At 55.2% G+C, this 21,526-nt stretch overlaps 9 protein-coding genes across 9 annotated transcripts; 5 read left to right on the plus strand and 4 right to left on the minus strand.

The window, feature by feature from the left end:
- Positions 1 to 1,422: 1,422 nt before the first annotated feature.
- Positions 1,423 to 3,389, minus strand: VTJ04DRAFT_1208 (uncharacterized protein; the record flags this gene model as incomplete). Its single annotated transcript, XM_069358871.1, has 3 exons — positions 1,423 to 2,085; positions 2,156 to 2,964; positions 3,248 to 3,389. The coding sequence occupies 3 exons, from the start codon at positions 3,387 to 3,389 to the stop codon at positions 1,423 to 1,425; spliced, it is 1,614 nt and encodes a 537-aa protein (XP_069223817.1).
- Positions 3,390 to 3,711: 322 nt separating this feature from the next.
- VTJ04DRAFT_1209 (uncharacterized protein) lies at positions 3,712 to 6,068 on the plus strand (the record flags this gene model as incomplete). Its single annotated transcript, XM_069358872.1, has 2 exons — positions 3,712 to 5,116; positions 5,314 to 6,068. The coding sequence occupies 2 exons, from the start codon at positions 3,712 to 3,714 to the stop codon at positions 6,066 to 6,068; spliced, it is 2,160 nt and encodes a 719-aa protein (XP_069223818.1).
- A 2,207-nt stretch (positions 6,069 to 8,275) lies between these two features.
- VTJ04DRAFT_1210 (uncharacterized protein) lies at positions 8,276 to 8,554 on the plus strand (the record flags this gene model as incomplete). The annotated part of the gene is made up of 2 exons (XM_069358874.1): positions 8,276 to 8,341; positions 8,390 to 8,554. 2 exons carry the CDS (start codon positions 8,276 to 8,278, stop codon positions 8,552 to 8,554), a joined length of 231 nt encoding a protein of 76 aa, XP_069223819.1.
- Positions 8,555 to 8,573: 19 nt separating this feature from the next.
- VTJ04DRAFT_1211 (uncharacterized protein) lies at positions 8,574 to 9,457 on the minus strand (the record flags this gene model as incomplete). Its single annotated transcript, XM_069358875.1, has 4 exons — positions 8,574 to 8,693; positions 8,760 to 9,049; positions 9,153 to 9,318; positions 9,437 to 9,457. 4 exons carry the CDS (start codon positions 9,455 to 9,457, stop codon positions 8,574 to 8,576), a joined length of 597 nt encoding a protein of 198 aa, XP_069223820.1.
- A 1,420-nt stretch (positions 9,458 to 10,877) lies between these two features.
- VTJ04DRAFT_1212 (uncharacterized protein) lies at positions 10,878 to 11,414 on the plus strand (the record flags this gene model as incomplete). Its single annotated transcript, XM_069358876.1, has 1 exon — positions 10,878 to 11,414. The coding sequence occupies one exon, from the start codon at positions 10,878 to 10,880 to the stop codon at positions 11,412 to 11,414; it is 537 nt and encodes a 178-aa protein (XP_069223821.1).
- Positions 11,415 to 11,451: 37 nt separating this feature from the next.
- Positions 11,452 to 12,465, plus strand: VTJ04DRAFT_1213 (uncharacterized protein; the record flags this gene model as incomplete). Its single annotated transcript, XM_069358877.1, has 2 exons — positions 11,452 to 11,928; positions 12,046 to 12,465. 2 exons carry the CDS (start codon positions 11,452 to 11,454, stop codon positions 12,463 to 12,465), a joined length of 897 nt encoding a protein of 298 aa, XP_069223822.1.
- A 130-nt stretch (positions 12,466 to 12,595) lies between these two features.
- VTJ04DRAFT_1214 (uncharacterized protein) lies at positions 12,596 to 12,979 on the minus strand (the record flags this gene model as incomplete). The annotated part of the gene is made up of 1 exon (XM_069358878.1): positions 12,596 to 12,979. The coding sequence occupies one exon, from the start codon at positions 12,977 to 12,979 to the stop codon at positions 12,596 to 12,598; it is 384 nt and encodes a 127-aa protein (XP_069223823.1).
- A 1,004-nt stretch (positions 12,980 to 13,983) lies between these two features.
- VTJ04DRAFT_1215 (uncharacterized protein) lies at positions 13,984 to 15,415 on the minus strand (the record flags this gene model as incomplete). Its single annotated transcript, XM_069358879.1, has 2 exons — positions 13,984 to 14,577; positions 14,645 to 15,415. 2 exons carry the CDS (start codon positions 15,413 to 15,415, stop codon positions 13,984 to 13,986), a joined length of 1,365 nt encoding a protein of 454 aa, XP_069223824.1.
- Positions 15,416 to 18,729: 3,314 nt separating this feature from the next.
- VTJ04DRAFT_1216 (uncharacterized protein) lies at positions 18,730 to 20,599 on the plus strand (the record flags this gene model as incomplete). The annotated part of the gene is made up of 9 exons (XM_069358880.1): positions 18,730 to 18,760; positions 18,873 to 18,969; positions 19,062 to 19,082; positions 19,171 to 19,709; positions 19,772 to 19,865; positions 19,929 to 20,128; positions 20,191 to 20,366; positions 20,428 to 20,512; positions 20,571 to 20,599. 9 exons carry the CDS (start codon positions 18,730 to 18,732, stop codon positions 20,597 to 20,599), a joined length of 1,272 nt encoding a protein of 423 aa, XP_069223825.1.
- Positions 20,600 to 21,526: the final 927 nt, after the last annotated feature.

Below are 21,526 nucleotides of genomic sequence, written 5' to 3' on the forward strand. Positions count from 1 at the left end.
AAAACCCAATTCTGCTCCTGCAGGCCAGGTTGAGTCTGACTCAAGACGCCACCATCAAGAATATCATAAAGGGAAGCCCCTTAGAGGCGGTCTCTCCTGCGAACGACCACGAGCGACAACAGCTAGCTGGCGGAAGGCTCTGAACCTCCAGGATTGAAGCCGGGAGTGCGCACGAATCGTGGCAAGGTCCGACAATGCCTTTCGAGGCGGCTGCGGGTGACCGAAAAAGCTGAAGTCGCCGCTAATTTGTCCATGAGGACTGATCTGTCACATCCGAAATCCGAGTCGGACTGGATGGGCCAGCGCAGTCTTGCTGGCTGCAAGGCGAGTCCATGTGGCGTCGATGAGTGCCTCTGAACCCCTGACTTTCCCAATCAGTCAGTCTGTGGCGCCGGCAGAGAGACACGTTTTCCGTGTCATTCTTCCCTTTCCACCAAGCCTCAAGACAATCCTCGCATATCCTGGACAAATGTTGCACCTTTGGATGTGTGATTGGACGCGGACACATACAGTAGCTGAGCCATTAATTCCATGCGGTGACCTGCACACGGATAGGCAAAACGAGTAAATCCGATCTGAGCGCAAGGATGTATGCAGACGTGCATGTTGGCGGGCACTCCCTACCCGCCGGATAGACGTCCCGGAGGACTCGAGCATGTCCATGGCGACGTTCTAGCGGCAGACCCCTGTTCTGTCAATTCTCGAAATGCAAACAGTGCATTGTTTGTTGGGGGGCTGGCTGACAAACTCGTCCTCTTGAAGACAACCGGATTCCAGAAAACCTTGAAGAACCTGGTTGCTTCTCAGGTGCGGCTGGAACAGCCCAAAACTCGAGGCGCAATGTCCTTGTCATCCAGCTGACAGGCTGTGGTCATACAGTGGCGCAACGAGAGTCTCTTGACTTGTGCAGAATCAGGCCTCGGGGCGAACATTTCAGGATGTCAGGTGTAGGGAGTATCTGTAGACCTCTTCTGCCCTAACATCCCACGAAATGGCCTGAGTGTACTAATGCAGCCTGCCGGATCTATCTCATCTCAGATCTGGTTGGATTGCAGGTAGTATAGGTATGCGGGTTGCTCTTCCCGTAGAGTTCCCGGAACGGAAAGGTGCTTGGTTAGGAACAAAAAGCAACAGCTCCTGCGGGTGCGGGGTGTCTGGCAGAGCACACAGTTTCCATCACTGTTCTCCCCAGAATCGCAGGACGACGACCGTGTGTCGGTCTGTATGCAGTATGGACTTCGGCCTTTCGTCAATCAGTGCGCCTGCAGAGGAGGCCCACTGGGTCAGGTAGGCATTGGCTTCGAGAGACGATGACCGGGTGTATGTACATAGGGGTCAGTCCGGGAAACGCACTGCGCGAATGGTCCGCATGCCCTTGACGACACGCGCTGATGACTGTATCGAGTTTCGCGCTACATTGTTCTATCGCTTGTATACAAAGGTGTCTTCGAGCTCGCTGTCGTCGTCGTCGTCTTGGACGTCCGGTGCTGGCACCAGCTCGAGCGGAGATTCTTCACAATCGCCAAATGCGTCAGGCGCCAGAGCTGCTGGTCGAGGAGAGCCGAGTGACCAAGGGGCAGGACCCTGGTCGGCATCGCCAAGATATGCAAGCAGATAATTGTGGGAATCCGAGAAGAAGACAGTCGGCGCGATAGAGGTGCCGTTTTGCAGCCAGAGGGCTCTTTGCCGCCCCCCCTTCTTGTTGGGGCGGTGGGAAGAGAAATCAACAACCCGGGGACCTTCAGAGAGCGGGTCCCAGACAAAGACTATGCCAGTGTACTGCTCGCCCTCGCAGGTGATGAGTAAGGTCTCTGGTATGCTTGAGTGCCAAGAGAGGTTGGCGACGCTGCCGTGAAAGAGCAAGACTGCGCGCAGTTCAGCAACCTGCACGTCCCAGATCCAGACCGTTCCGGGGGAGTCGAGCTGTCGCGTGGCAACAAGGGTGGAGGAGGGATCGAAAGAGATTGATGCACAGCCAGATATTGCTTCCGATCCGTCTCGTGGTGCGGGAGCCGGGGAGATCATCTGCGTCGACCGCAGAAAGGTGTGGATCACGGGTCCCGCGTGAGAAACGGCGATTTGTTCCTGCCACACCTACTCGGTAGAACGTTGATCAGCATGAGGGACCGAATGATTCGGAGACAGCATGTCTCACCTGGAGGGTCTCGCGAGGGACGATAGTTTTGGGATGCCGGAGACGGAGCGTTTCGGTGACAGACGCCATGTTCAGCAGGGATACAGATCTACTCGAATCGCCGATGGCCAGATGTTGAGAATTCGGAGAAAAGTGGACCGCCTTGACACCGGTTCCCAGAGCGTAATCTTTATCTTCAGGCGAGGGACTCGCAGGCCCGGTCCAAGCCTTGAATAGGTGGCCGTCGGACGTGTAGAAGAGCACCCTGTGACCATGAGCGGAAGAGTCCCATATCACAAGCCATCTGCCGTCTGGACTCCAGGCCAGGCCCTGGGCATCAACGGTGTCCGGGAACCAGGATCTCTGCAGCTCCCTGGATGGGTAGCTGTGGATGCTGACCATGTCTTTCCCCGCCGATCTCGTCAACAGCGCCATGTGATGGGTTTCCGGGCGGAAGGAGAAGCAGTTCATTGCGGAGGACGAGGAAAAGACCTTGGGGTTTGCAATCTCGGTGCCTCTTGAGGAGCTCAGGTCGAACACTGAGAAACGGAGGCCCAGGGCAGAGATAACAACGACCTCGCTGTCCGAGGCGCCGAAGCCGACATAAGCGGTTTTCGTTCCGGCAACTGCATGGTTCCGGACCGTGGCGCTGAAGCTATCGTCCAGAGCGGAGACGATGCGCACCCTCTCAGCATCTGCGACGAGCAAAAGGCGGGATGAGGGCGACCATCGGAAGTGAAGGGCAGGGCCGGCAAAGTCTTGGCCTAGTTTGGCCACGTTCACGACGCCCAACCCGGCGACAGCACGCACATTGACGACCGAGGCGAAGACTGTCGCAATGTGTTGGCCATCGGGGCTTGGGAGGCATTGAGGGGAGGCTGTCCATAATTCGTGGGTATATTAGTGAGGATCTTGTCAGGTTGGGGGTGATGCAGGGAGAGAGAGCTAGGTAGGAGAATGTTCACTCACTCACATTTGACAGGATGTGAAAAGTGCATTGCGAACAGAATCAGAAATTTCACGCTCCAACACTTTCTGGCCGTTCTTGCTCCTTCTGCAACTTCCAAGGTTGCCTGGATCTAGTGATTCGTTCTAGAAAGTATGAGGTCGTACCTTCCATCGAGGTTGATAACCCAAAGGTGAGGTTCATGGCTGCCGTAAACAAAACAACAGGGCCGAAAGTGGGTCCCGGCCCCTTCCACCTTCGAGTTCCGTCCGCGGGACTCGGCGGGACCCACCAGCTTGCGCGGGGCATCCCGATCCACCGGGTCTCGGCGCGGATCGCTTTTGTCCGCGGAGACGCCAGAGGGATGGAACCTCCACGGGGCACTAAGGTACCTTATGGGCGATACCTATCGCGGCTGAGTCACCAAGGGTGCTAAACGTTATCTATCTTAAAACATCGCCATCGATAAGTATCTGTGCTCCCACACGCATAGCGTCCATGAGACACGGACTCTTCCACCTCTCTCCAATATAGATGACGACAAAGGGTTGCGCATTTTACCTGACGACCTATCCGTGCGATATGCTCAAATAAGTTCCCCCCCGTTCGGTGACGCTCAACAAGTCCAGCCATGCCGGCATCGCCAGTGCCTGTCCGCAACGGGGTCCGATACATCCGGATGTCCGGTTTGCGTCCACGGCCATCGACTTTGTCATTATGGAATACTACAGCCCGGCCGCAGCATCTAAGACCTATCGCGACCTTAACAGCCTCCGTCGCAAACCCCGAGCCAGTCCCGCCACCTGCTGCCCAACCCTTTACGACTCCGCACCCCCCGATCATCAACCCCTCAGTACCAGAGAATGACACCGGCGGCAGCAGCACACCAAGAATCTCGCCTTCTCGCAGGGATCGCATCCGTAACGCCCGCCCTTTTTCCGACTTCCTCACCGATACGTACCATCGGCAGCATGACTACCTGCGCATCTCCGTCACAGAGCGGTGCAACCTGCGGTGTCTATACTGCATGCCCGAAGAAGGGGTTCCGTTATCACCGCCGCGCGAGCTCCTGACCACTCCCGAAATCGTTCTTCTCTCGTCGCTCTTCGTCTCCGAGGGCGTCACCAAAATCCGCCTGACGGGAGGCGAGCCCACCGTGCGGTCCGACATCGTCCCGCTCGTGCGCCAGCTCGGCGCATTACGTTCCCGTGGCCTGCGCGAACTGTGCATCACCACCAACGGGCTCGCGCTGCATCGCAAGCTCGAACCCATGGTCGAGGCTGGCCTAACGGGTATCAACCTGTCTCTTGACACCCTCGACCCCTGGCAGTTCCAGCTCATGACCCGGCGAGCCGGTTTTGCCGCGGTACAAAAGACGATCGATCGCATCTTCGAACTGAACCGCGCAGGCGCGGGCATCAAGTTCAAGATCAATTGCGTCGTCATGCGCGGGTTCAACGACCGCGAGATCCTTCCCTTTGTCGAGCTCACCCGCGACAAGGACGTCGAGGTGCGCTTCATCGAGTACATGCCCTTTGACGGCAACAAGTGGAGCGAGGGAAAGATGTTCAGCTACCAGGAGATGTTGGACGTCATCCGGAGTCGGTATCCGGATCTGCAACGCCTGCGCGGCCACCGCAACGATACGAGCAAGACGTTCCAGGTCCCCGGGTTCGTGGGCAAGCTGGGCTTCATCACGAGCATGACGCACAACTTTTGCGGGACGTGCAACCGGCTCCGAATCACCAGCGACGGGAACCTGAAAGTGTGTCTGTTTGGCAACGCCGAGGTGTCCCTCCGGGATATCTTGCGCAAGGCAAATCGGGGCGAGCCTATCGATGAGGCAGCCATGGAGGCGTTGCGACAAGCCGCTGCGAAAATCGAGGGCACAGATGCCATCTCGGAGCCTCACCGGGCGGTGCCAGATGTGGACGAGCTTCTCAATGTCATCGGCATGGCAGTGAAGAGGAAAAAGGAGAAACACGCCGGGATCGGGGAGCTAGAGCACATGAAGAACCGGCCGATGATCTTAATCGGTGGGTGACTGTGTTTCCTTTGATCTTGTTTCCAAGATTGCATCTTTGCATTGGGTCGGCGTTGGCGGGTATGTGGTTTATGATGAAACCATGACTATTGGGCTTCGGTCTGGATATCCTGGATATTGGGTTTTACATAGGATGGCATTTACATCCATAGCATGTATGGGCAAGCTAGCTAAGATATGAACGTATAGACTCTTCAACCGCCCGAGGCACCTCTGTTCCCCCGCCTCCCCTTCTGCGCTGGCATCCTATCGGTCTTACACCGTCCGTCTCTCTCTCATCCATGCCATGGCTCACCACCGTCTCACCGTTTCACTCCCAAACCCCTCACCACATTCGCCTTTTCTCAACCACCGCCACCCGCCGCTCCTCCTCCTCTTCCTCCTCCAAGGACGACGACAAACCTTCTTCACCGCGGCTGACCCACGTCACGGCCTCGGGCGTCGCGCACATGGTGGCGATCCACGACAAGCAGCCGACGCGGCGCGTCGCCGCGGCCAAGTGCTCGGTGCGCTTCTCCAACCCGGCCGCGCCCGAGTTGGTGCGCGCCAACCAACTCGCCAAGGGCGACGTGCTCGGCGTGGCGCGCGTCGCGGGCATCATGGCCGCCAAGCGCACGCCAGAGCTGGTGCCGCTGTGTCACAGCATCGCGCTGACGCATGCCGAGGTGGATTTGGTGGTTGTCATTCCCGGAGAGGAGAAGCAGCACGGGAAGGAGGAGGGGAAAGAGAATGGGCCGGGGAGGATTGACATCACGGCTACGGTCGCGTGTGACGGAAAGACGGGAGTGGAGATGGAGGCGCTCACGGCGGCGTCGGCCGCGGCGTTGACCGTCTATGACATGTGTAAGGCAGTGGATAAGGGGATGGTGATTGAGGGGTTGAGAGTGGTGTTGAAGGAAGGGGGGCGCAGCGGGCGGTGGGTCGAGGGGGAGAAGGTGTCTTGATGGAGATGGAGGTTATGCAAAGTTTGTGGCATCCTTCTGTGGTTGCGCGGGATGAACTCCACCCTTCGGCGGCTGTTGAAGTTTGTTTACTTGGAAAAGGGGGTGACGTCTATGCATAGTGGCCACGTTACCGTCCCAAGAGCTGTTGTCTCCGTACGTGGTTGGACTCAACAAAGCATTGTACGGAGTACCTATTTGAAGTAATACATCCCTATTTCGAACGTACCTTCCTCGAAATTCCTGCTCTGGTGTTGTGGCGATCTAACAAAGCATGGTGTTGTCGCCCCTGGATTGCAACATCGCTTCGTCTCAACACGTGCCACCATTTTGGTCATCTTCTCTGTTCCCCCCGTTCCCCCCACACGGAGAGCTCTCGGACATTGTCCGGGGATAAACAAAGTTTGTGCTTGTTGCAACGCTTCCCAACCGACGTCGGAGACTTGCCACGCGCGCGGCTGCTGTGTCGTCGTGTAAACTTTTCGTCAAGAAACCTGCCCCGCAATTGTTTCTGTCTCCTGCAGGTGTTGTGGGAATTTCATCGAGCCTTCACCAACTTTGGAAGCTGATGAGTGGCCAGGCCCCTGACGATGCCATGACGTAACGAGAACATGGGGAGCGTTTGGTGGAGATGAGCGGGGAGCGCTCCGGACACCATGCCGATGTCAAGCGCACCCTCCCACGTTGTCTCGATCTGCGAAAAGACTGGCTGTTCATGATGAAGATGGAAGCGGGGCAAATGCTCGTCGGCATTCTCTGGTTTGCTCTACTAATTGTGCAGGTGGTGGTTACATACCTAGCGTGGGCGATTGCCTCAATGGACCTCCAAGACCCCGCGAGACCGAGACACAGCATCGTTGCGCGTCATCACTCCCCGCATGCACGTCAACCATCTTGCTGGGTGTCAGAAGTTTCTAGCTACACGAAGAACTCCGTATTCAATACGGACACAGGAGCGAGATTGGAGTGAAAGGATTCCGGGCATTGTTCTCTCGGTCATAGCAGGGCTTGTTGGAACCGTCAATTAGCTTCGCAACCTTGGATGTGCTAGCGCTTAGATACGTAGTAGTTAGAGGTAGTTGACGGGGCATTGAAAGTGTAGGAGACATTACATCCGGAGAACGAAGAGGGTTGGAAATGGGCGGAAATCACCGAACGAGATGAACGAGATGACATCAAAAAAAGGATGTGGTCCCGGCTGGCAGCTCCCAAACCAGAGAAACAACTTCACTCCGATCAGTTTTGACCAATCGCATGCCTGCGATATGGCCCTTTGCAGGAGGCCAATCATCATGCATCCCTTAAGCAATGATCCGCCTCCTTCCATGGGCCGCACGCACACGGCACGCATTGCTACGCTGCCCCTCCATGACGGTGGTGTGGGTGGTGGGAGCGAAAAGTGGGTGTGGAGAGGAATACCTGATGTTCGGGCGGTGTATGCTGACAGGGCTGAGTCTGAATTGAACTGCGCACTGTGTTGTAATAGCCGTACACATCCTTTGTTACGGGCGCTGGGTAATAATATGGATCGAAGGTCAATGGATTGACCTTCAGACCGAACCTGCCAGGTGGAAGGCCCAGTTCAAACCTTGCTTGAGACTAGAAACCTGGAATACATGCGGAGCGAATGTACACCAAATCGATCAAGTCCAGTTCATAGGTGTGCTCTGCCCAGTCAATGGAGACGGAGGTAAGGTAGACGGATTAACACCGAGAGATACCGTGGAGCAGCTGCAGCTCTCCTCCGCCGCATAGGTGTGTCTCTAAAGGCTCCTGAGACAGGCGCTCACTTCCCTTGTAAGCCAATATATCTTGATACTGCTTCATCCGTACATTCACTAGGGAGATCTAGGTGGTGGAAGCTTAGGTTGGGCGGAGGAGACACTAGTTATTCTGAAGACTATCTTTTGTCTAAATGCACAGTATCCGCTCCCACCGTGTCAGTCCGGACCGTCGGATATGGAGATTGGTGGGCGGCAGCAACGTGGGATGTTTGGCGGCTCTCGCGGTTGGTGTTCTTCGTTAGCGGAAGAAGTGGTTTATGCATAGTTGAATGTAGAGAGCTTTATGTGACCATTTGCAACTATGCAGTAGATGCAAATACATGAATCTGGGAGGAAACAAACTCCCCGAAATATTCAAGGATTGACACTTGACCTTCACAGACCTCAGCCCGACCTAGTAACTCCATAGCCTCCGCGAGATCCACGATGCCGTCAGCCCCAAAACTCGTCATTGCTGGGTGGTCATCATTAGGCTCGATGCTAAGGGACCAGGTAGGCATCCTGAAAGGCACGTCGGCGACCTAACTTGTGTTTGTGCAGAGTATATTCGTCATCGAGGATTCCCAAACAAACGCCAATCCGACCCAGAATCTGTCTCCCTGCTTCTGCGTCCTCTCCAAAAAACCAACAGCCACAGCAATAAACCATAAACATCACCATCTCTCCTCTCTCGCCCCTCTCCCCGGCGCCAAGACCATCACCTGATCAACAGAGAGTCCCATATTTACATAACAATGCAGCACGAGTTCTGCTTCTTGGCCGACTTGTAGAACATCTTACTCTGGGCGCTCAAGTCGGAACTCTTGGCCACAAGATCGTCCAGCTTTTCGCCACGTTGTAGAACCTGTTCGACGGAGTCAAGAGTCAGCCATATCCGGTCTCACGGGACGGAAACAGCATCGCCACGTACGCTATCAATGGCCTTGTGGAGGATGATCTTGGTCTCGTCCAGCTCCTGTTGGATCTTGGCGATGCTGTTTGCCTGGTTGGCGTCCTGGTAGTTGTTGAGGTAGTCGTTGATGGCGGGGAAGTTGACGTCGCCGTCCTTCTGGGCAGCACGGATAGTGTCGAGCGGCACTTCGGACAGGAACTGGTCCATCAGCTTGGACAGCACGCTGTGTGCAGCGATGTGTGGGTAGTCCTTGGTGATGACCACGCCGGCCACGCCCTCCGATCTCGCATAGCAATGGACCACGTAGTCTGCGCAGTGGTGACACAGCGGTTAACATCCCTCCCCTACTACAGTGCCCTCCCAAACAACGGGTCTGTTGAACCCGTTTTCCTGATTACGGAGCACACGTACCCTGCTCTTCAACACTCTGCCTCTGCCCCGGTGTCGTCCGTTCAGCCACCGTCTTGCTGATCATGGTCATGAAGTTGCCATATTCGTTCCGGGTGAAGCGGGAGAAGTCGCTCAACTCGTGTGCCGCACAGAGTTGAATCGCGGGCTTCTTGGTGTTGTCGAGGACCTGAGCACGACCGGCATCGTTAGCCGCCAAAGGTTCGCCTTCTTTCAACTCCTCCCTTCTACCCCCTCTTGCGGAGGGGAAGCCGTCTTGGGAACAGAGCACTCAGGTAGGAACATACGCCGACGTAGTAGAGCTTCATTGTGGCGGTTGATCTTTCGGGTTCTCGAGGGTCTGGGCAAGGATATCGGTTTCGGGTCGAGCGGCAAGTGGATGCGTCGTCGGCGAACGGAGGAGAGGTTGCAGGTACGAGGTTCCGGCGGCGGCAGTGGATGACGGACGGGGCTCGGGGATGTGGGGCGGCTTTGACACCTGACGGAGGACGGGAGGATCGGGCGCTTGCGAAGGAGTTGTGGTCCGTATCACCACCGCGATAACCAGCGTCAGTCACACGGCGTTTGTGGAAAGGAAGAAAGCAGCAGGATCTCGATTTGCGAGCAGGCTGCAGGTTCACCAAGTCTTGATGCTTGCGTTGCGTTGGCGTGCCTGGCTGGTGGCGGTCGCCGTCGCGGATTGGCGTTGCATGTGGTCAGGAGGCCGAGAGGCAGGGGTCTGGGCGCAACGCCTCCGCGGCCAAATCATTTCCCGGACCGAGGAGGACTTACGGTTAAGCCAATGTTTCCTCGATCCGTACCCCGTAAGATGCATGTTCAGAAATCGCTGACATATATCCCTCTCTACAACAGTCGGGCATTGCCGAGTTGAATCGTTTCGGTTGTACGGATCGCCCTGTTCTCTTGTCAACCACAACACCAATCTTCTTCAGGGCCGAATCATCTACAAGCCCCAGTGCATCTCCAGACGTCTCACTATGGTAGACGAACCGCCAAGTTGGTCATTCACTTGTGTCTGATGCTCAAGAGCGAAAGAGAGTTGCTGCTACCTCAAGGTCCCGAGTAGCTCGAGCGTTAAACTGCATATGGCTGGCGATGTGTCTGAGCTCTGCTTGGCGGGGGATCCTAGCACAGCGTCGGGTAACGGTTCTGTAATGTCCAGTTTCGGAGCGCTCCGTCCATACAGGGTACCCATACGGATCCGTCGCTGGGACCCAGAACAGGCCGAGCAAACACCCATGACGAGAATGCAACACTCGACGTTGCTCTGGCTGCGTCATCCTACGGAGCACATGTCGCCCACACAGGAGGCGGCGAAACTTCGCACCTGCTACTCCGTACCTACGGGGAAGCCGCCCACGTGCTTCGGCGCAGAGGCGACAAGGGCAGCCTGGAAGGGGACCCGGACAATGGTCGCAACTCACCCGAGCAGTTGCCGTTCGGAGAAAGAGACATCAGGGTTCAAGGGATGTCAGGAACAAAGCGGAGCAGCACTTGCCGGCTCAAACTCGTCGAGGGAGGGAGAGGAGGAGTCGAGGAGGGCTTCTTGCTGTGGTGGCCTTCTCTGTGGGTTCCACCGCTCCTTCCAGGTTTGCCCCAGCCGGCCGAGATCTGGTGCGCTAAGCTCCGGACCAGAAACGCAGTGGCCCGGTTCCAGTCGGCCTGCATTCGACCCACCCCCCTAATAAGAGAAAGGGAAAGATAACGCCCGCCCGCGGCTGTTCGCTCATGCTCACCTCGCTCTCGCTGTCCGGTACCATACATACTCATACCGCCCGGGCAGTTATCAGGACCAAGACGCCTCGATCTGTTTCGATTCTGACTTCACAGACTAAAGTAACCGTCGATCTACCTGCGTCCGGGCAAAGGGTCCTGCATCATTATTGCTTTTCTTGCCTGCCGTTGAATCAAGCTCCCCTGGGCCGTCGTGTCGGATCTCAGCACAGCTCGATCCATCACCAACTCCGACGCTTGAGGTCCTCGCCACCTCCGCTTGTCCGACAGCTGCGAGGCGTTACTCGAATCCTCCCACTGTTAACTATCTTCTACGTCCTGGCTGGACTCTCCTCATCAGTTCATCTTCATCTTCTTTACTATATTTGTTATCTTCTTCTAGACTGCACCTCTGTAAACCAATACCGTATCGTCCATCGCCTCTTCTACGCTCTTTTCGGCGCTGGTACTTCTGTGACCCCCACCGTTACCTCCCCTTATCGCCACGCCGCACCGCATTGGGTGCACCCATCGCCAAACTCTCTAGACTAAACGACACTACGCCGGCCTCATGGCGACCGATTTCATAATGCCGCGGGCACCGGGAGAGCATCAGAGTCCATTCTATGCGAATACCCAGCAGCCGCAATCACAACACCAGTATCGCCCAAGACAGCCTGCTCTGATCCAGCCCTCTCCTATCCCGCCACCATACCCCACGTCATCACAGCTCAGCTCTCCAATTTCACCCTTCACCACCCCCGGAAGCAGCATTTCACCCACAGCTCCAAAGACCTCTGTACCTTACAAGAAGCCTTTGTATGTGCCGGCTGTGTTGCGCCCGACCGAGTTCCCCTCCAAGGAGCCTCCGACGAAGCCAAAGGATGAAGATGACGATGACACGGCTTCGGAGATCTCACGACCGAGTACTGGCTTCATGAGCCTCGGTCCGTTTGGCCGCCTGGCCAGGCGCTCGACTGCCGACACAACCAAGTCTCTTGAGTCGAGTTGGGATTTGGACGAATTCCCGATACCAACTGGCCCGCCCACTCGGGCTCATTGGAAGGTATGTCTTATTCACTGCCATACGCCACGTGCCCCCGTTTACCCCAGCTGAGGCGACGTAGCCTCACTAATTCGTCCATTGTTGAGATCCATGACGCTAACCCGCGCCACACAACAGCCCGACCAGGAATCGACTATGTGCGACCACGCTGCCTGCAAGCGCACCTTCAGTTACTTCACGCGCCGGCACCACTGTCGCAAATGTGGCAACATCTTCTGCGACCAGCACAGCGCGCTGGAGGTGCCCCTGGACCAGGACGCAAACTTCAACCCGCGTGGGATCCCCAGCCGCGCCTGCGACCACTGCTATGCGCAGTTCAGAGAGTGGCGAAAGTTGAGACTGGGCCGGCCGTCGTCCGTTCGGAACGCGCCGACCAGCGCCCGCTACCAATCGCAACAACATGCGAACACCGATACCCCGTCCTCTCCCGTGTCCACCACGACCGCACCTATTTTCACCGGTCCCGATGGTCGGGCACTTCCTGTGTCGGATGCTGCTCACAGCGTTCCGAGTGATTGGACTTGGAGCACGTTTTAAGATGCCGTACGAAACCGTTACCATCTCAGAGCCTTTGATCTCAGACGGAGGGACGGACAGACAACAAACCGACGGAAATACTGGCAGGCAGGCATCCACGGACGTCGACATTCGCGGCCACGGGATCGTTTCATTGACATTGGCAAGGCATCTCATTGCATTTTTCTTTTAGTTGGGTTAGGGTTGTCGGCGAACCGGAGTTCGACATTTTCATACCTTTCATGGCGCTATGTTCCCTGGGGATACAATCGGATGCATTAGCAAGGCTGCTTGGGTAGACATGGTTCTGGGTTTTGTTGTTTTGTTTTGTTGTTTTTGTTTTGCATAGTTCCTTTGGCTTTGCATCATGGCGACTCAAGAGATTGGTGATGGAGGAGTTTGGGCGGGAGGATATACCCTTTTTTTGGATGCATTTAGCACGACAGATGAGGGGTTTGCTACGGGGAGAGAATTGATAGGGGATGGGCACACATGGGGTAATGGTTTGTTGTTGCTGCAGTTTGTTTATTCTCATGTTAGGTTGGAGTAAGTTAGGGAGATAGGATAATGGACATTGTTTTGATAGTTACAACATGAGCATGTTTGCTTGACTGAGATTTGAGATCGAGTGATGCTCCAACTTCCCAAATATCTAAGGTAGGTATGTGTGTGTTCCAGGTTGTTCTGAGTAATTGAGGAAGAGATGGTAACTATGTCAAAAGGAGAAGGGAAATGACCGAAAAGCGATTCTTGGTGAGTGGCTGAGTCTCTCACTTCATTTCAGCACTTCACATGCACACACAGCATATACATCTCACACATGAATCACATTGAAGCACACTGCAGAATGTCAGTCACATCCAGACATATCCAATAATCCCACAGCATTTTGACTGTGTCTTTGTCACACCTCCCTGAGTTAGGATACCGGTGGCTGACCTCACCCAACGGGACCTCAACCCCACCCTGGATGAACTTTACATCCCAAAGAGACAACCAAGTCAATGACACGCCAACCTCAAGTGTTGAAAAAGAGACACGTGAAAAGAAAGCAATCGTCAAGAAGAATGTCTCGCAATGGTTAATGTTTTTATTTTCCCCTAACAGAAAACCTGACTGTTTGCATGCCTATCATACCGTATCTCCCTTTTTCCTAAAACCGACCAACCCCCTCGCCGCCATACCCATATTTTCAATGACAATGCCAGTTTGGTGTACAAGGAAAAACCAGAAAGAGAGAAATGCCAATGAAAAAAGAAAAAAAAAAACNAAAAAAAAACCCAAGCTCCCATACAAAACCCACCAACCGCTGTGCTCCGTTGTGTATGCGCTCGTCAGATCATCTCCGGTCCTATGCCGATGTGGCGGCGTTGCCCTCTTCCTTTTGTCTCTAAACCATTGTCCCATGGGATCCTCTGGTGTTTGATGTTGTCCCTAGACTGGTTCCCTTCATTCTCTTTCCCGTGAAGAGATTATGTCCCTTGAAGCCACTCTCAAAGAGATGATGATGTCGCGGATTATTTGTCGCACCCGTTTCCCTTACTTCCTGCTCCTCAGAGCCCTGCCACTGGCAACCTTCGTACCAGCGGCGACCGTCTCAACCTCATCGACCACAGCCTCCTCATTGCCTTCTCCATACACTTCGCGCTCCACCTTCCCGGCAGCCTCCCAGCCAGCCTTCTCAGCGAGCTGGACGGTGTTGCTCAGGCGGCGGGCGCTCGCGGCGACCGTACCCTTCTTGCCAGAAGTGGCGCTGGCGGCGTTGCTCCTACGCAGGTAGCTCTCAATGAAGAACGAGACGAAGAGGTAGGTCAACGGGGCGAGATAGAGGATATTAAGCCAGACAGCAAACGTCTCGCCACTAGACGTGAGGCAGGGCATTATGTGGCGCTCGACGCCATCGACAAGACGGCTCGTAACGGGGATCGAAGAGCTGTTGGCGGCAGCCGAGGCAGAAGTGGGCTGGGCCTCGGTTTGGGAACCGTTGATGATGGGCACAACGTAGTAGACAAAGGAGTGAACGGTGGCAGCGCTGGCACCGGCGATGAATTGCGTGATTTGCATCGACGTAAGGGTCCGCTTGATGGCCGTAGGCACGCGGATCTTGAGCGCCGTCAGGGTGTAGTACGTGTACTGCAGGTAACAGTCAGCCTAGGTTTCAAAGGCCAGGCAGGACAGCGGCTGAGTGAGTTCAACATACCATGAGCGAGTGGATGAACGAGTTGGCAAAGACGAACATCCAGATGGGCACCGACATGTAGCGGATGCCAGCCCACATGCACAGCATGGCGCCGGCGTGGTGGTACGTCTGGAGAGTGGAGCTGAGCTTGCCCTTGGCGAGGATGATGAGCGTGTCAAACACCTCGTAGAACTTGCTCAGGTAGAAGAGCCAGCCGTAGAAAGCGAGGCCCTCGTTCCACATGCGGCCCTGGGCGAAGCGACTCGGACGACCCGTCTCGTCCAGCACACCCTCTTCGGACGAGTACGTCCGCCAGGTATCAAGGTCGTCGTCGTAGAAAGCGGCGTTGCCAAGGCCAGCGGGGCCGTTGATGCGGCACATGGAATCGAGCCAGCCGGCCATGCCCTGGGGTCCCGCGGCGTTGACCATAGTGCGCCGGAGGGTGCTGTACATCCCCCAGAAGGTCCATGCCGAGTAGACGGCCAGGAAGACATTGTGAGCGATAACGAACCAGCGGAAGGCGAGCGTCTTGCTGATGGCCCAGGGCTTCTTGCCCGTCGACTTGTTGTAGAGGTTCAGGAGCTTGGCCGTCACAGCATAGACGGTGGCGATAGTGAGGGGAACCCGGGGATCGAGGGCGGCGTAGTAGACGTGGTCTGGGATGTGAATTGGCGGGGCCGACGGGATGCTCCCGGGCGGCGGCGGCGGGATGAAACCCGAGTTGGGGTTTGGTGGGAAGCGGAACATAGCCGCCTTGGGCAGCAGCAGCGCCGATGTCGTGGTCTCCCACATCCTGGATTCTGCGTGCGAACTCATAGTGCTCAGCGGTGCCGGGAAGCTCGCGAGGACGTGAGAGGATGGGTAGTTCGGAGAACTATGATGTCTAAACGTCGGGTCCGGGGCGGGGAGCTGGTTTTTAAAGATATAGAAGAGCCTCAATCCCAACGGGCTTGGGAGCGAGACCGAACCCTTAAGACTGCACACACACGTCACACTGGCCAGGGGTGGCGTCGACGGAGTGTGGACTTGCCCCTCCCTGCGCTTGCCGCTGCTCGGCTGCAGGTTGTTGATATCAAACGGGGGGAACCGGGAGGACAGGAGGATAGCAAGAGTTAGGGACCCCTGGGAATGGATGGCAGGAAGACAGGGAGATCTCTGAGATGAGAGGAAAGAGAAACATCAGACACTTGCCAACAGGTAGAGAAGGGACAAGAGCCGCCTTTTTCACTCTTTGTGCTTGGAATGCTTGTTTCCTTTGCTCAACCAATCCCGGGCCGAATGCATGACTGAAAGACTGCTGCAGGCCGGGTACCACTTATATCGCACCTCCATTGAGGATGCGACGCAGGTATCACATTTCTTGTAAATGCCCCGCGATGCCCCGTCGTCCAAGCGGCATGCTTGCAACGATCTTCGATCAAGTCCAGGGAGTGTGTCGGCGGCCGCGGGGGGCCGGAAGCATGGTGACCTAGGTTGGAGGCCAGGACTTGGAAAGCCCCCAACAATACGTACGGGTTATTCTTTGTAAACAATACACACTTCGCCCCATCTCTTCGCCCGACCGGACAAAATCGAGGTGCCGACGAGACCGAACTGACGGTAACGCGTGGCGGCTTTCTCCTCAGGCGTCAGTTTCTTTCCTCCGCCCGATGCCCAGGCCGGCGCCATGACAAACCAAGCGACCGAGGGAAGGGTGGGACGCTCAGGGCCGTCCCGCATGTCCGGGACTTGAGGAGTTTGGTCAAGCGCGGCCGCCAGCGGAGCTGCCGTTGGCGCGAGGAGCCCGAAGACAACAAGCGGTCGGCGACATCTAGCTGCCACAAGGGCAGAAAGCGAGACCCTTGCGCTCCTGCCATTATCACATGCCTCGGAGAGCATTGTCGAGGAAAAAAGATGTCAATTCACTTATTTGTCTCCATCTCTCCATCTCCCAAGTGCGTTTCTTATGTTGAGCCTGGGTCGGCGCCGCGTGCCGAGGCAGGGCATGCCACAGCAATCAGGATGTGATTGGGCAATTGGATTCAACAAAAAGAAAGCAGGGATCCACTCCTCCCCAACGGCCGGAGACAAGGCCACCGGCTGCCCGGGTCCACATCGCCGCGCCGTCGCGGAAAGTAAAGAACCGCGATTTCGGGCACGGTGGAGTACGGAGTAGGATCTTGTGCAACGGATTTCGAGCTCCCTGCGGCTTCTGATGTCACATCCCCTTCTCAACACATTTTGGTACGTACATAGATGCTCGAAAATCGTTCAGATTTTTGCATGTGATTGTTCGTGATCATAGCTGCGGAATTACTACGGCATCGCATGGCGTTTATCCTCTACACCACATCTACGAGGGGTAACTAGGCCGAGTTCATCCAGACCGCTCTCCTTTTCCACCTCGGACTCGACGGAAGTGCCGAACTCCATCATCTCCCGTCTCTTCCGAATGCTGGAAAGAAGATAGTAACATGCTGGGCCACTGGGGATCGGAGTAATTTCGCTGCTCGTGTCAAAAAAAGATCGACATGGACAATCGTGAGCGAAGGTAGCTAACAACTACCTCCCGTCAGAACTCATCAACTGCTTGTGGTTGTTGGTCTGGGTGGCCTGGTGGCGTTCAGGGGTTGTGCGGCAACTTGATGTTGATTGGCCCAGTGGCTATCTCGCTGGTCAGAAAGGGCAAGTTTTGGTGGGTGGCCAGTGCTCAGGTCGACTTACACACAACCGGCTCTCTCTGAAGAAACCAACCTGAAGGGACAGACGGCAAGTATCCGCCCAGGAAGAGCGGAAGCTGCCTCTCAAACACCTCATGGGTAAATGAGAAGAAGGCCTTTCCGATTCCTCGATGATGTTGTCAGTTGTGAACTCCAGCATGAACTCAGACTCGATGGGACGGTGAGGCTCCATGGGCTTTCCCGATGCCAACAATCAAACTGCCGTTTCTGAGGGAGAATATCCCGCCATTCTTACCATGTTTTGCCGATTCTATCCAGTGTGCCGGAATGACAGCATGGTGATCTGCTGTGTAAGCGGGATCCAGGAATAGGAAGATTGCATCGTCGCACAGGATTGGCATCAAACACTTTTCTACACTCATCTGTTCTCGCAACCTAGTGCCGCCGATCATAGCTACAGGAAAACATCAGATGAACAAATTTGCAATACAAGTAAATATTGCCCTGACTCAATCCCTCCGGTGAGCCCAGGGCAAGGTGAAGCGAAGCACGGTTTGACCCCCAGCGTTCTTACAACGCAGGTAATTAACAAACAGCTATTTTACCCATCACACCTTTATTCTTTCCTTTCTTCCTTCTTTCCTTCCTTATTTCCTTCCTTCTGTCCTTCTTTTCTTCTATCTTTCTTTGTTTTTTATTTTATCTTTTATATATACTTCTCCTTTACAAGGGCTGCTCTCGCTAGACCTCTGTTTCGTTTGTTTTCCAAAACGCATCAACGACCTCAACACCAAAACCCTCTTGCTTCAGAACGAGATGCCGATATGGCTTCAGAGATGACGTCACAGAAAGCCGACTGACCAATTGCTGATAACTTTCTCAAAAGGGGATCAGCTAATAAGTGAAGCAAAGCGCTGCTTCCGCTTCTCTTTCAGAACCAAGTTCTTCGATTGGGGCACTCCGCTCCGCGCTCCGCTCCAAACGATAAACCCTTTTGGAATCTAGGATTCATCCTTCTTAGCCAAAAAAAAAAAAAAAAAAAAAAATCTCTGCTTAGGGAGAGAAGTCCAAAATGGATCACAAGTCAGACCCCGAGTGGAACGAATCTAGAAAAAAAATATCAGGTAGCCTCTAGTCCTAGTATGAAGAATCATGGTTGCGGAAAGAGATGCGGAAATGCATTCTCCCGGCCCGGTGTCGGAAGCGAGGGGCGGCGGTTTGCCCCGCGTTTGCAGCTCGTGGCAAAGAATTGCCTCTCTGCTGCAATCTGCCCCTGGGTGAGTCAGTTTAAAAAGTCGAGAGCAGAAACAGCCCCACTAGCCCCGCCGAAGGAAAAGGGAAAAAAAGGGACTTTTTAACTTTGCGCAAGCCGACCTTCGTTCTCCGCTGTTGATTGAGAGATTTGCGAATTGGGTTTGTTGATTGCCCGTTTCGGCTTCCGCGACCATGGCGACCATCATTCTGGGTGCACAGTGGGGTAGGTTTACTGAGGTCGAACGACGACGCCGGGAGGAGTTGTTGATGTTTGTGTTCATGTTGTTTTGTTTGTTGTCTTGCTGACTTCGGGGTTTGCGCTGCGCCCATTGCAGGTGACGAGGGTAAGGGGAAGCTCAGCGACATCCTCTGCCAGAAGTCGCGCGTCTGCGCCCGTGCCGCTGGCGGACACAATGCAGGCCATTCCGTTGTGTAAGTCGACGCCGACCTCGTTGTCCTCCTTTTTTTGGACTTCGTGCGACTTGGGAATGTCTTGTTCATGGCTAATGATTTGATGTCTGCAGTGCCAATGGCGTGTCCTACGAGTACGAGAACCCAACAACAGCCCTCCTTTTCAAGTCGTAACGACGATCAACGTGCTCGCGAATACTGACATTCCTGATTCACATCCAGCTTCCACCTGCTGCCATCGGGCCTCGTCAACCCCAACTGCACCAACCTGATCGGCTCCGGCGTGGTCTTCAACGTCCAGGCCTTCTTCAAAGAACTCGCCGCCCTCGAGGAAAAGGGTCTTACACATGCGCGCAAGAACATCCTCGTCAGCGACCGGGCCCAGGTCAACCTCGAGCTCCACGCCCGCGTCGACGGCCTGGAGGAGCGCGAGCTCGCCGGCAACAAGATCGGCACCACGGGCCGCGGCATCGGTCCCTCGTATGCCAACAAGGCGGCGCGCAACGGCATCCGTGTCCATGAGATCTTCGACCAGGAGCGCTTCGAGACCAAGCTGCGCAAGCTGGCTGCCGGCTACAAGAAGCGCTTCGGCGACCTGCTCGACTACGACGTCGAGGAGGAGATCGCCCGCTTCCGCGAGTACAGGAAACTCTTGCCGGAGTTTGTCGTCGATGCCGTCAGCTACATGCACCAGGCCCAGGCCGGCGGCGTCGACATCCTTATCGAGGGCGCCAATGCCCTGATGCTGGACATCGACTATGGTGGGATCGCCCAACAGGTGGCTGATGTGGAAAGCACTCAAGGGCTAACTTTGTTCGTTCAGGCACATACCCGTACGTCACCAGCAGCAACACGGGCCTGGGTGGTGTCATCACCGGCCTCGCCATCAACCCGAGGAACATCAAGGAGATCATTGGGTTCGTTGACAGACCTCCATCCACCAAGTCATGGCTCATTTAGGTTTGCTGACTTATGGACAGCGTCGCCAAGGCCTACACAACAAGGGTAGGAGAGGGCATTTTCAAGACCGAAGACACCGGCGAGGCGGGCGAGAAGCTGCAGCAAATCGGCCGGGAATGGGGCGTCTCGACAGGCAGGAAGCGCAGGTGTGGCTGGCTCGACCTCGTTGTCCTGAAGTACTCGGCTGCCGTCAACTACTACACGGCCTGGAACTTGACGAGTATGTTTGCACCACGTGGACTATGGCAGAGAATTGGAGTAGCCGCTAACAAACATTCGCAGAGCTCGACGTTCTCGACACGTTCCCCGTCATCAAAGTGGCGGTTGCCTACAAGGACCCCGAGACCGGCGAGGAGCTCGACTACTTTCCGGCTGACCTGACCTACCTCGAGAAGTGCGAGGTTGTGTACAAGGAGTTTGAGGGCTGGATGACATCCACGACTGCAGTCAAGAAATTTGTACGTCGCTGGGCGTGAACCTTGGGCGATGTGACACGGATGAGTGCTGACCAGATATCAGGAGGACCTTCCGCCTCAAGCGCAAGCCTACGTCAAGTTCATCGAGGAGTTCACAAAGGTTCCTGTGAAGTGGATTGGGACAGGCCGTAAGTGCACATCTCCGCAATATGCATGGAAAGGGCAGTCACTCACACTATGCTACAGCGGCACGCGACGACATGATTTACCTTTGAGAAGGGTTCACCCGATTGGGGGAGCATTTTTCATCTTCTGAGTTTTGTTGATTGAAACATGGAACTGGGATTCTGCCACGATTTTCATCAATTTGGGGGCTGTATAACCTCTCTATTGCCAGAACCGACGATAGAGCGCACATATCACCGGTCATCACGGCGTCGGTGGATGATTGATAGAGGAGGCAAACGGATACACATAGGGTGGGCGCCCTTGCTATAGCCATTATAGAAATGATGCGTAATTCGGCTTGGGTTGTGTTTCTTGGTGAGGGTTTGCTTCAAGCAATCTGATGTGCTAGCCTGGATCTCCTCTCATAGACAGTAGATAACCCTAACCCTCAACACGCGCCCCAAGCCTTGTCTTGGCCTAAAGCTGAAAAATTTTGGCATTGAACTCCTTCCGACGTCAGCCAAAATACCGACTTCCGTTCAACACCACCAAACCATCGACTTCTGCCTCGAGCCGGACAGAGTACGCGCAACCGTACATGAGTCCCGGCTGATGTGGTCTGTCAAGCCGTATCTCTCAGCGGTCGCGTAACGCTCTGATCCGTTGCACGAGACAGTGCATCCATGATGGCATTCTTATTTCTGTCGGAGAGAGTGCGCCTGAAGTGAATGGGCCTATCCTCGCCTGCCGACTCTCAAGTTTCATCCATGTGCCCTTTTTGCTTGACCGAGAGAAGAGAACAGAGGAGGATCTCATATCCTTCTCTACGCCACGTATTCATTCAAGTCGGTAGCTATCCGCTACCTGTTCATCGACCGTCTTCTGCCTGATTCGTCCAGCCATCAGCGCCCAGCGGCTGGACTTGAGTGCGGGATGCGCACCCCCCTCCATCGGAGGGTTTGCGTATTAGACGAGAATAAAAAAGCCAGGCGGTATTGTTTGAGTACGGGATCCTCTTCGTCACTTGCACTTCC

This window comes from Mycothermus thermophilus, assembly GCF_041956435.1.
Source record: "Mycothermus thermophilus strain CBS 625.91 unplaced genomic scaffold VTJ04scaffold_1, whole genome shotgun sequence".
Classification (NCBI taxonomy): Eukaryota; Fungi; Ascomycota; class Sordariomycetes; order Sordariales; family Chaetomiaceae; genus Mycothermus; species Mycothermus thermophilus.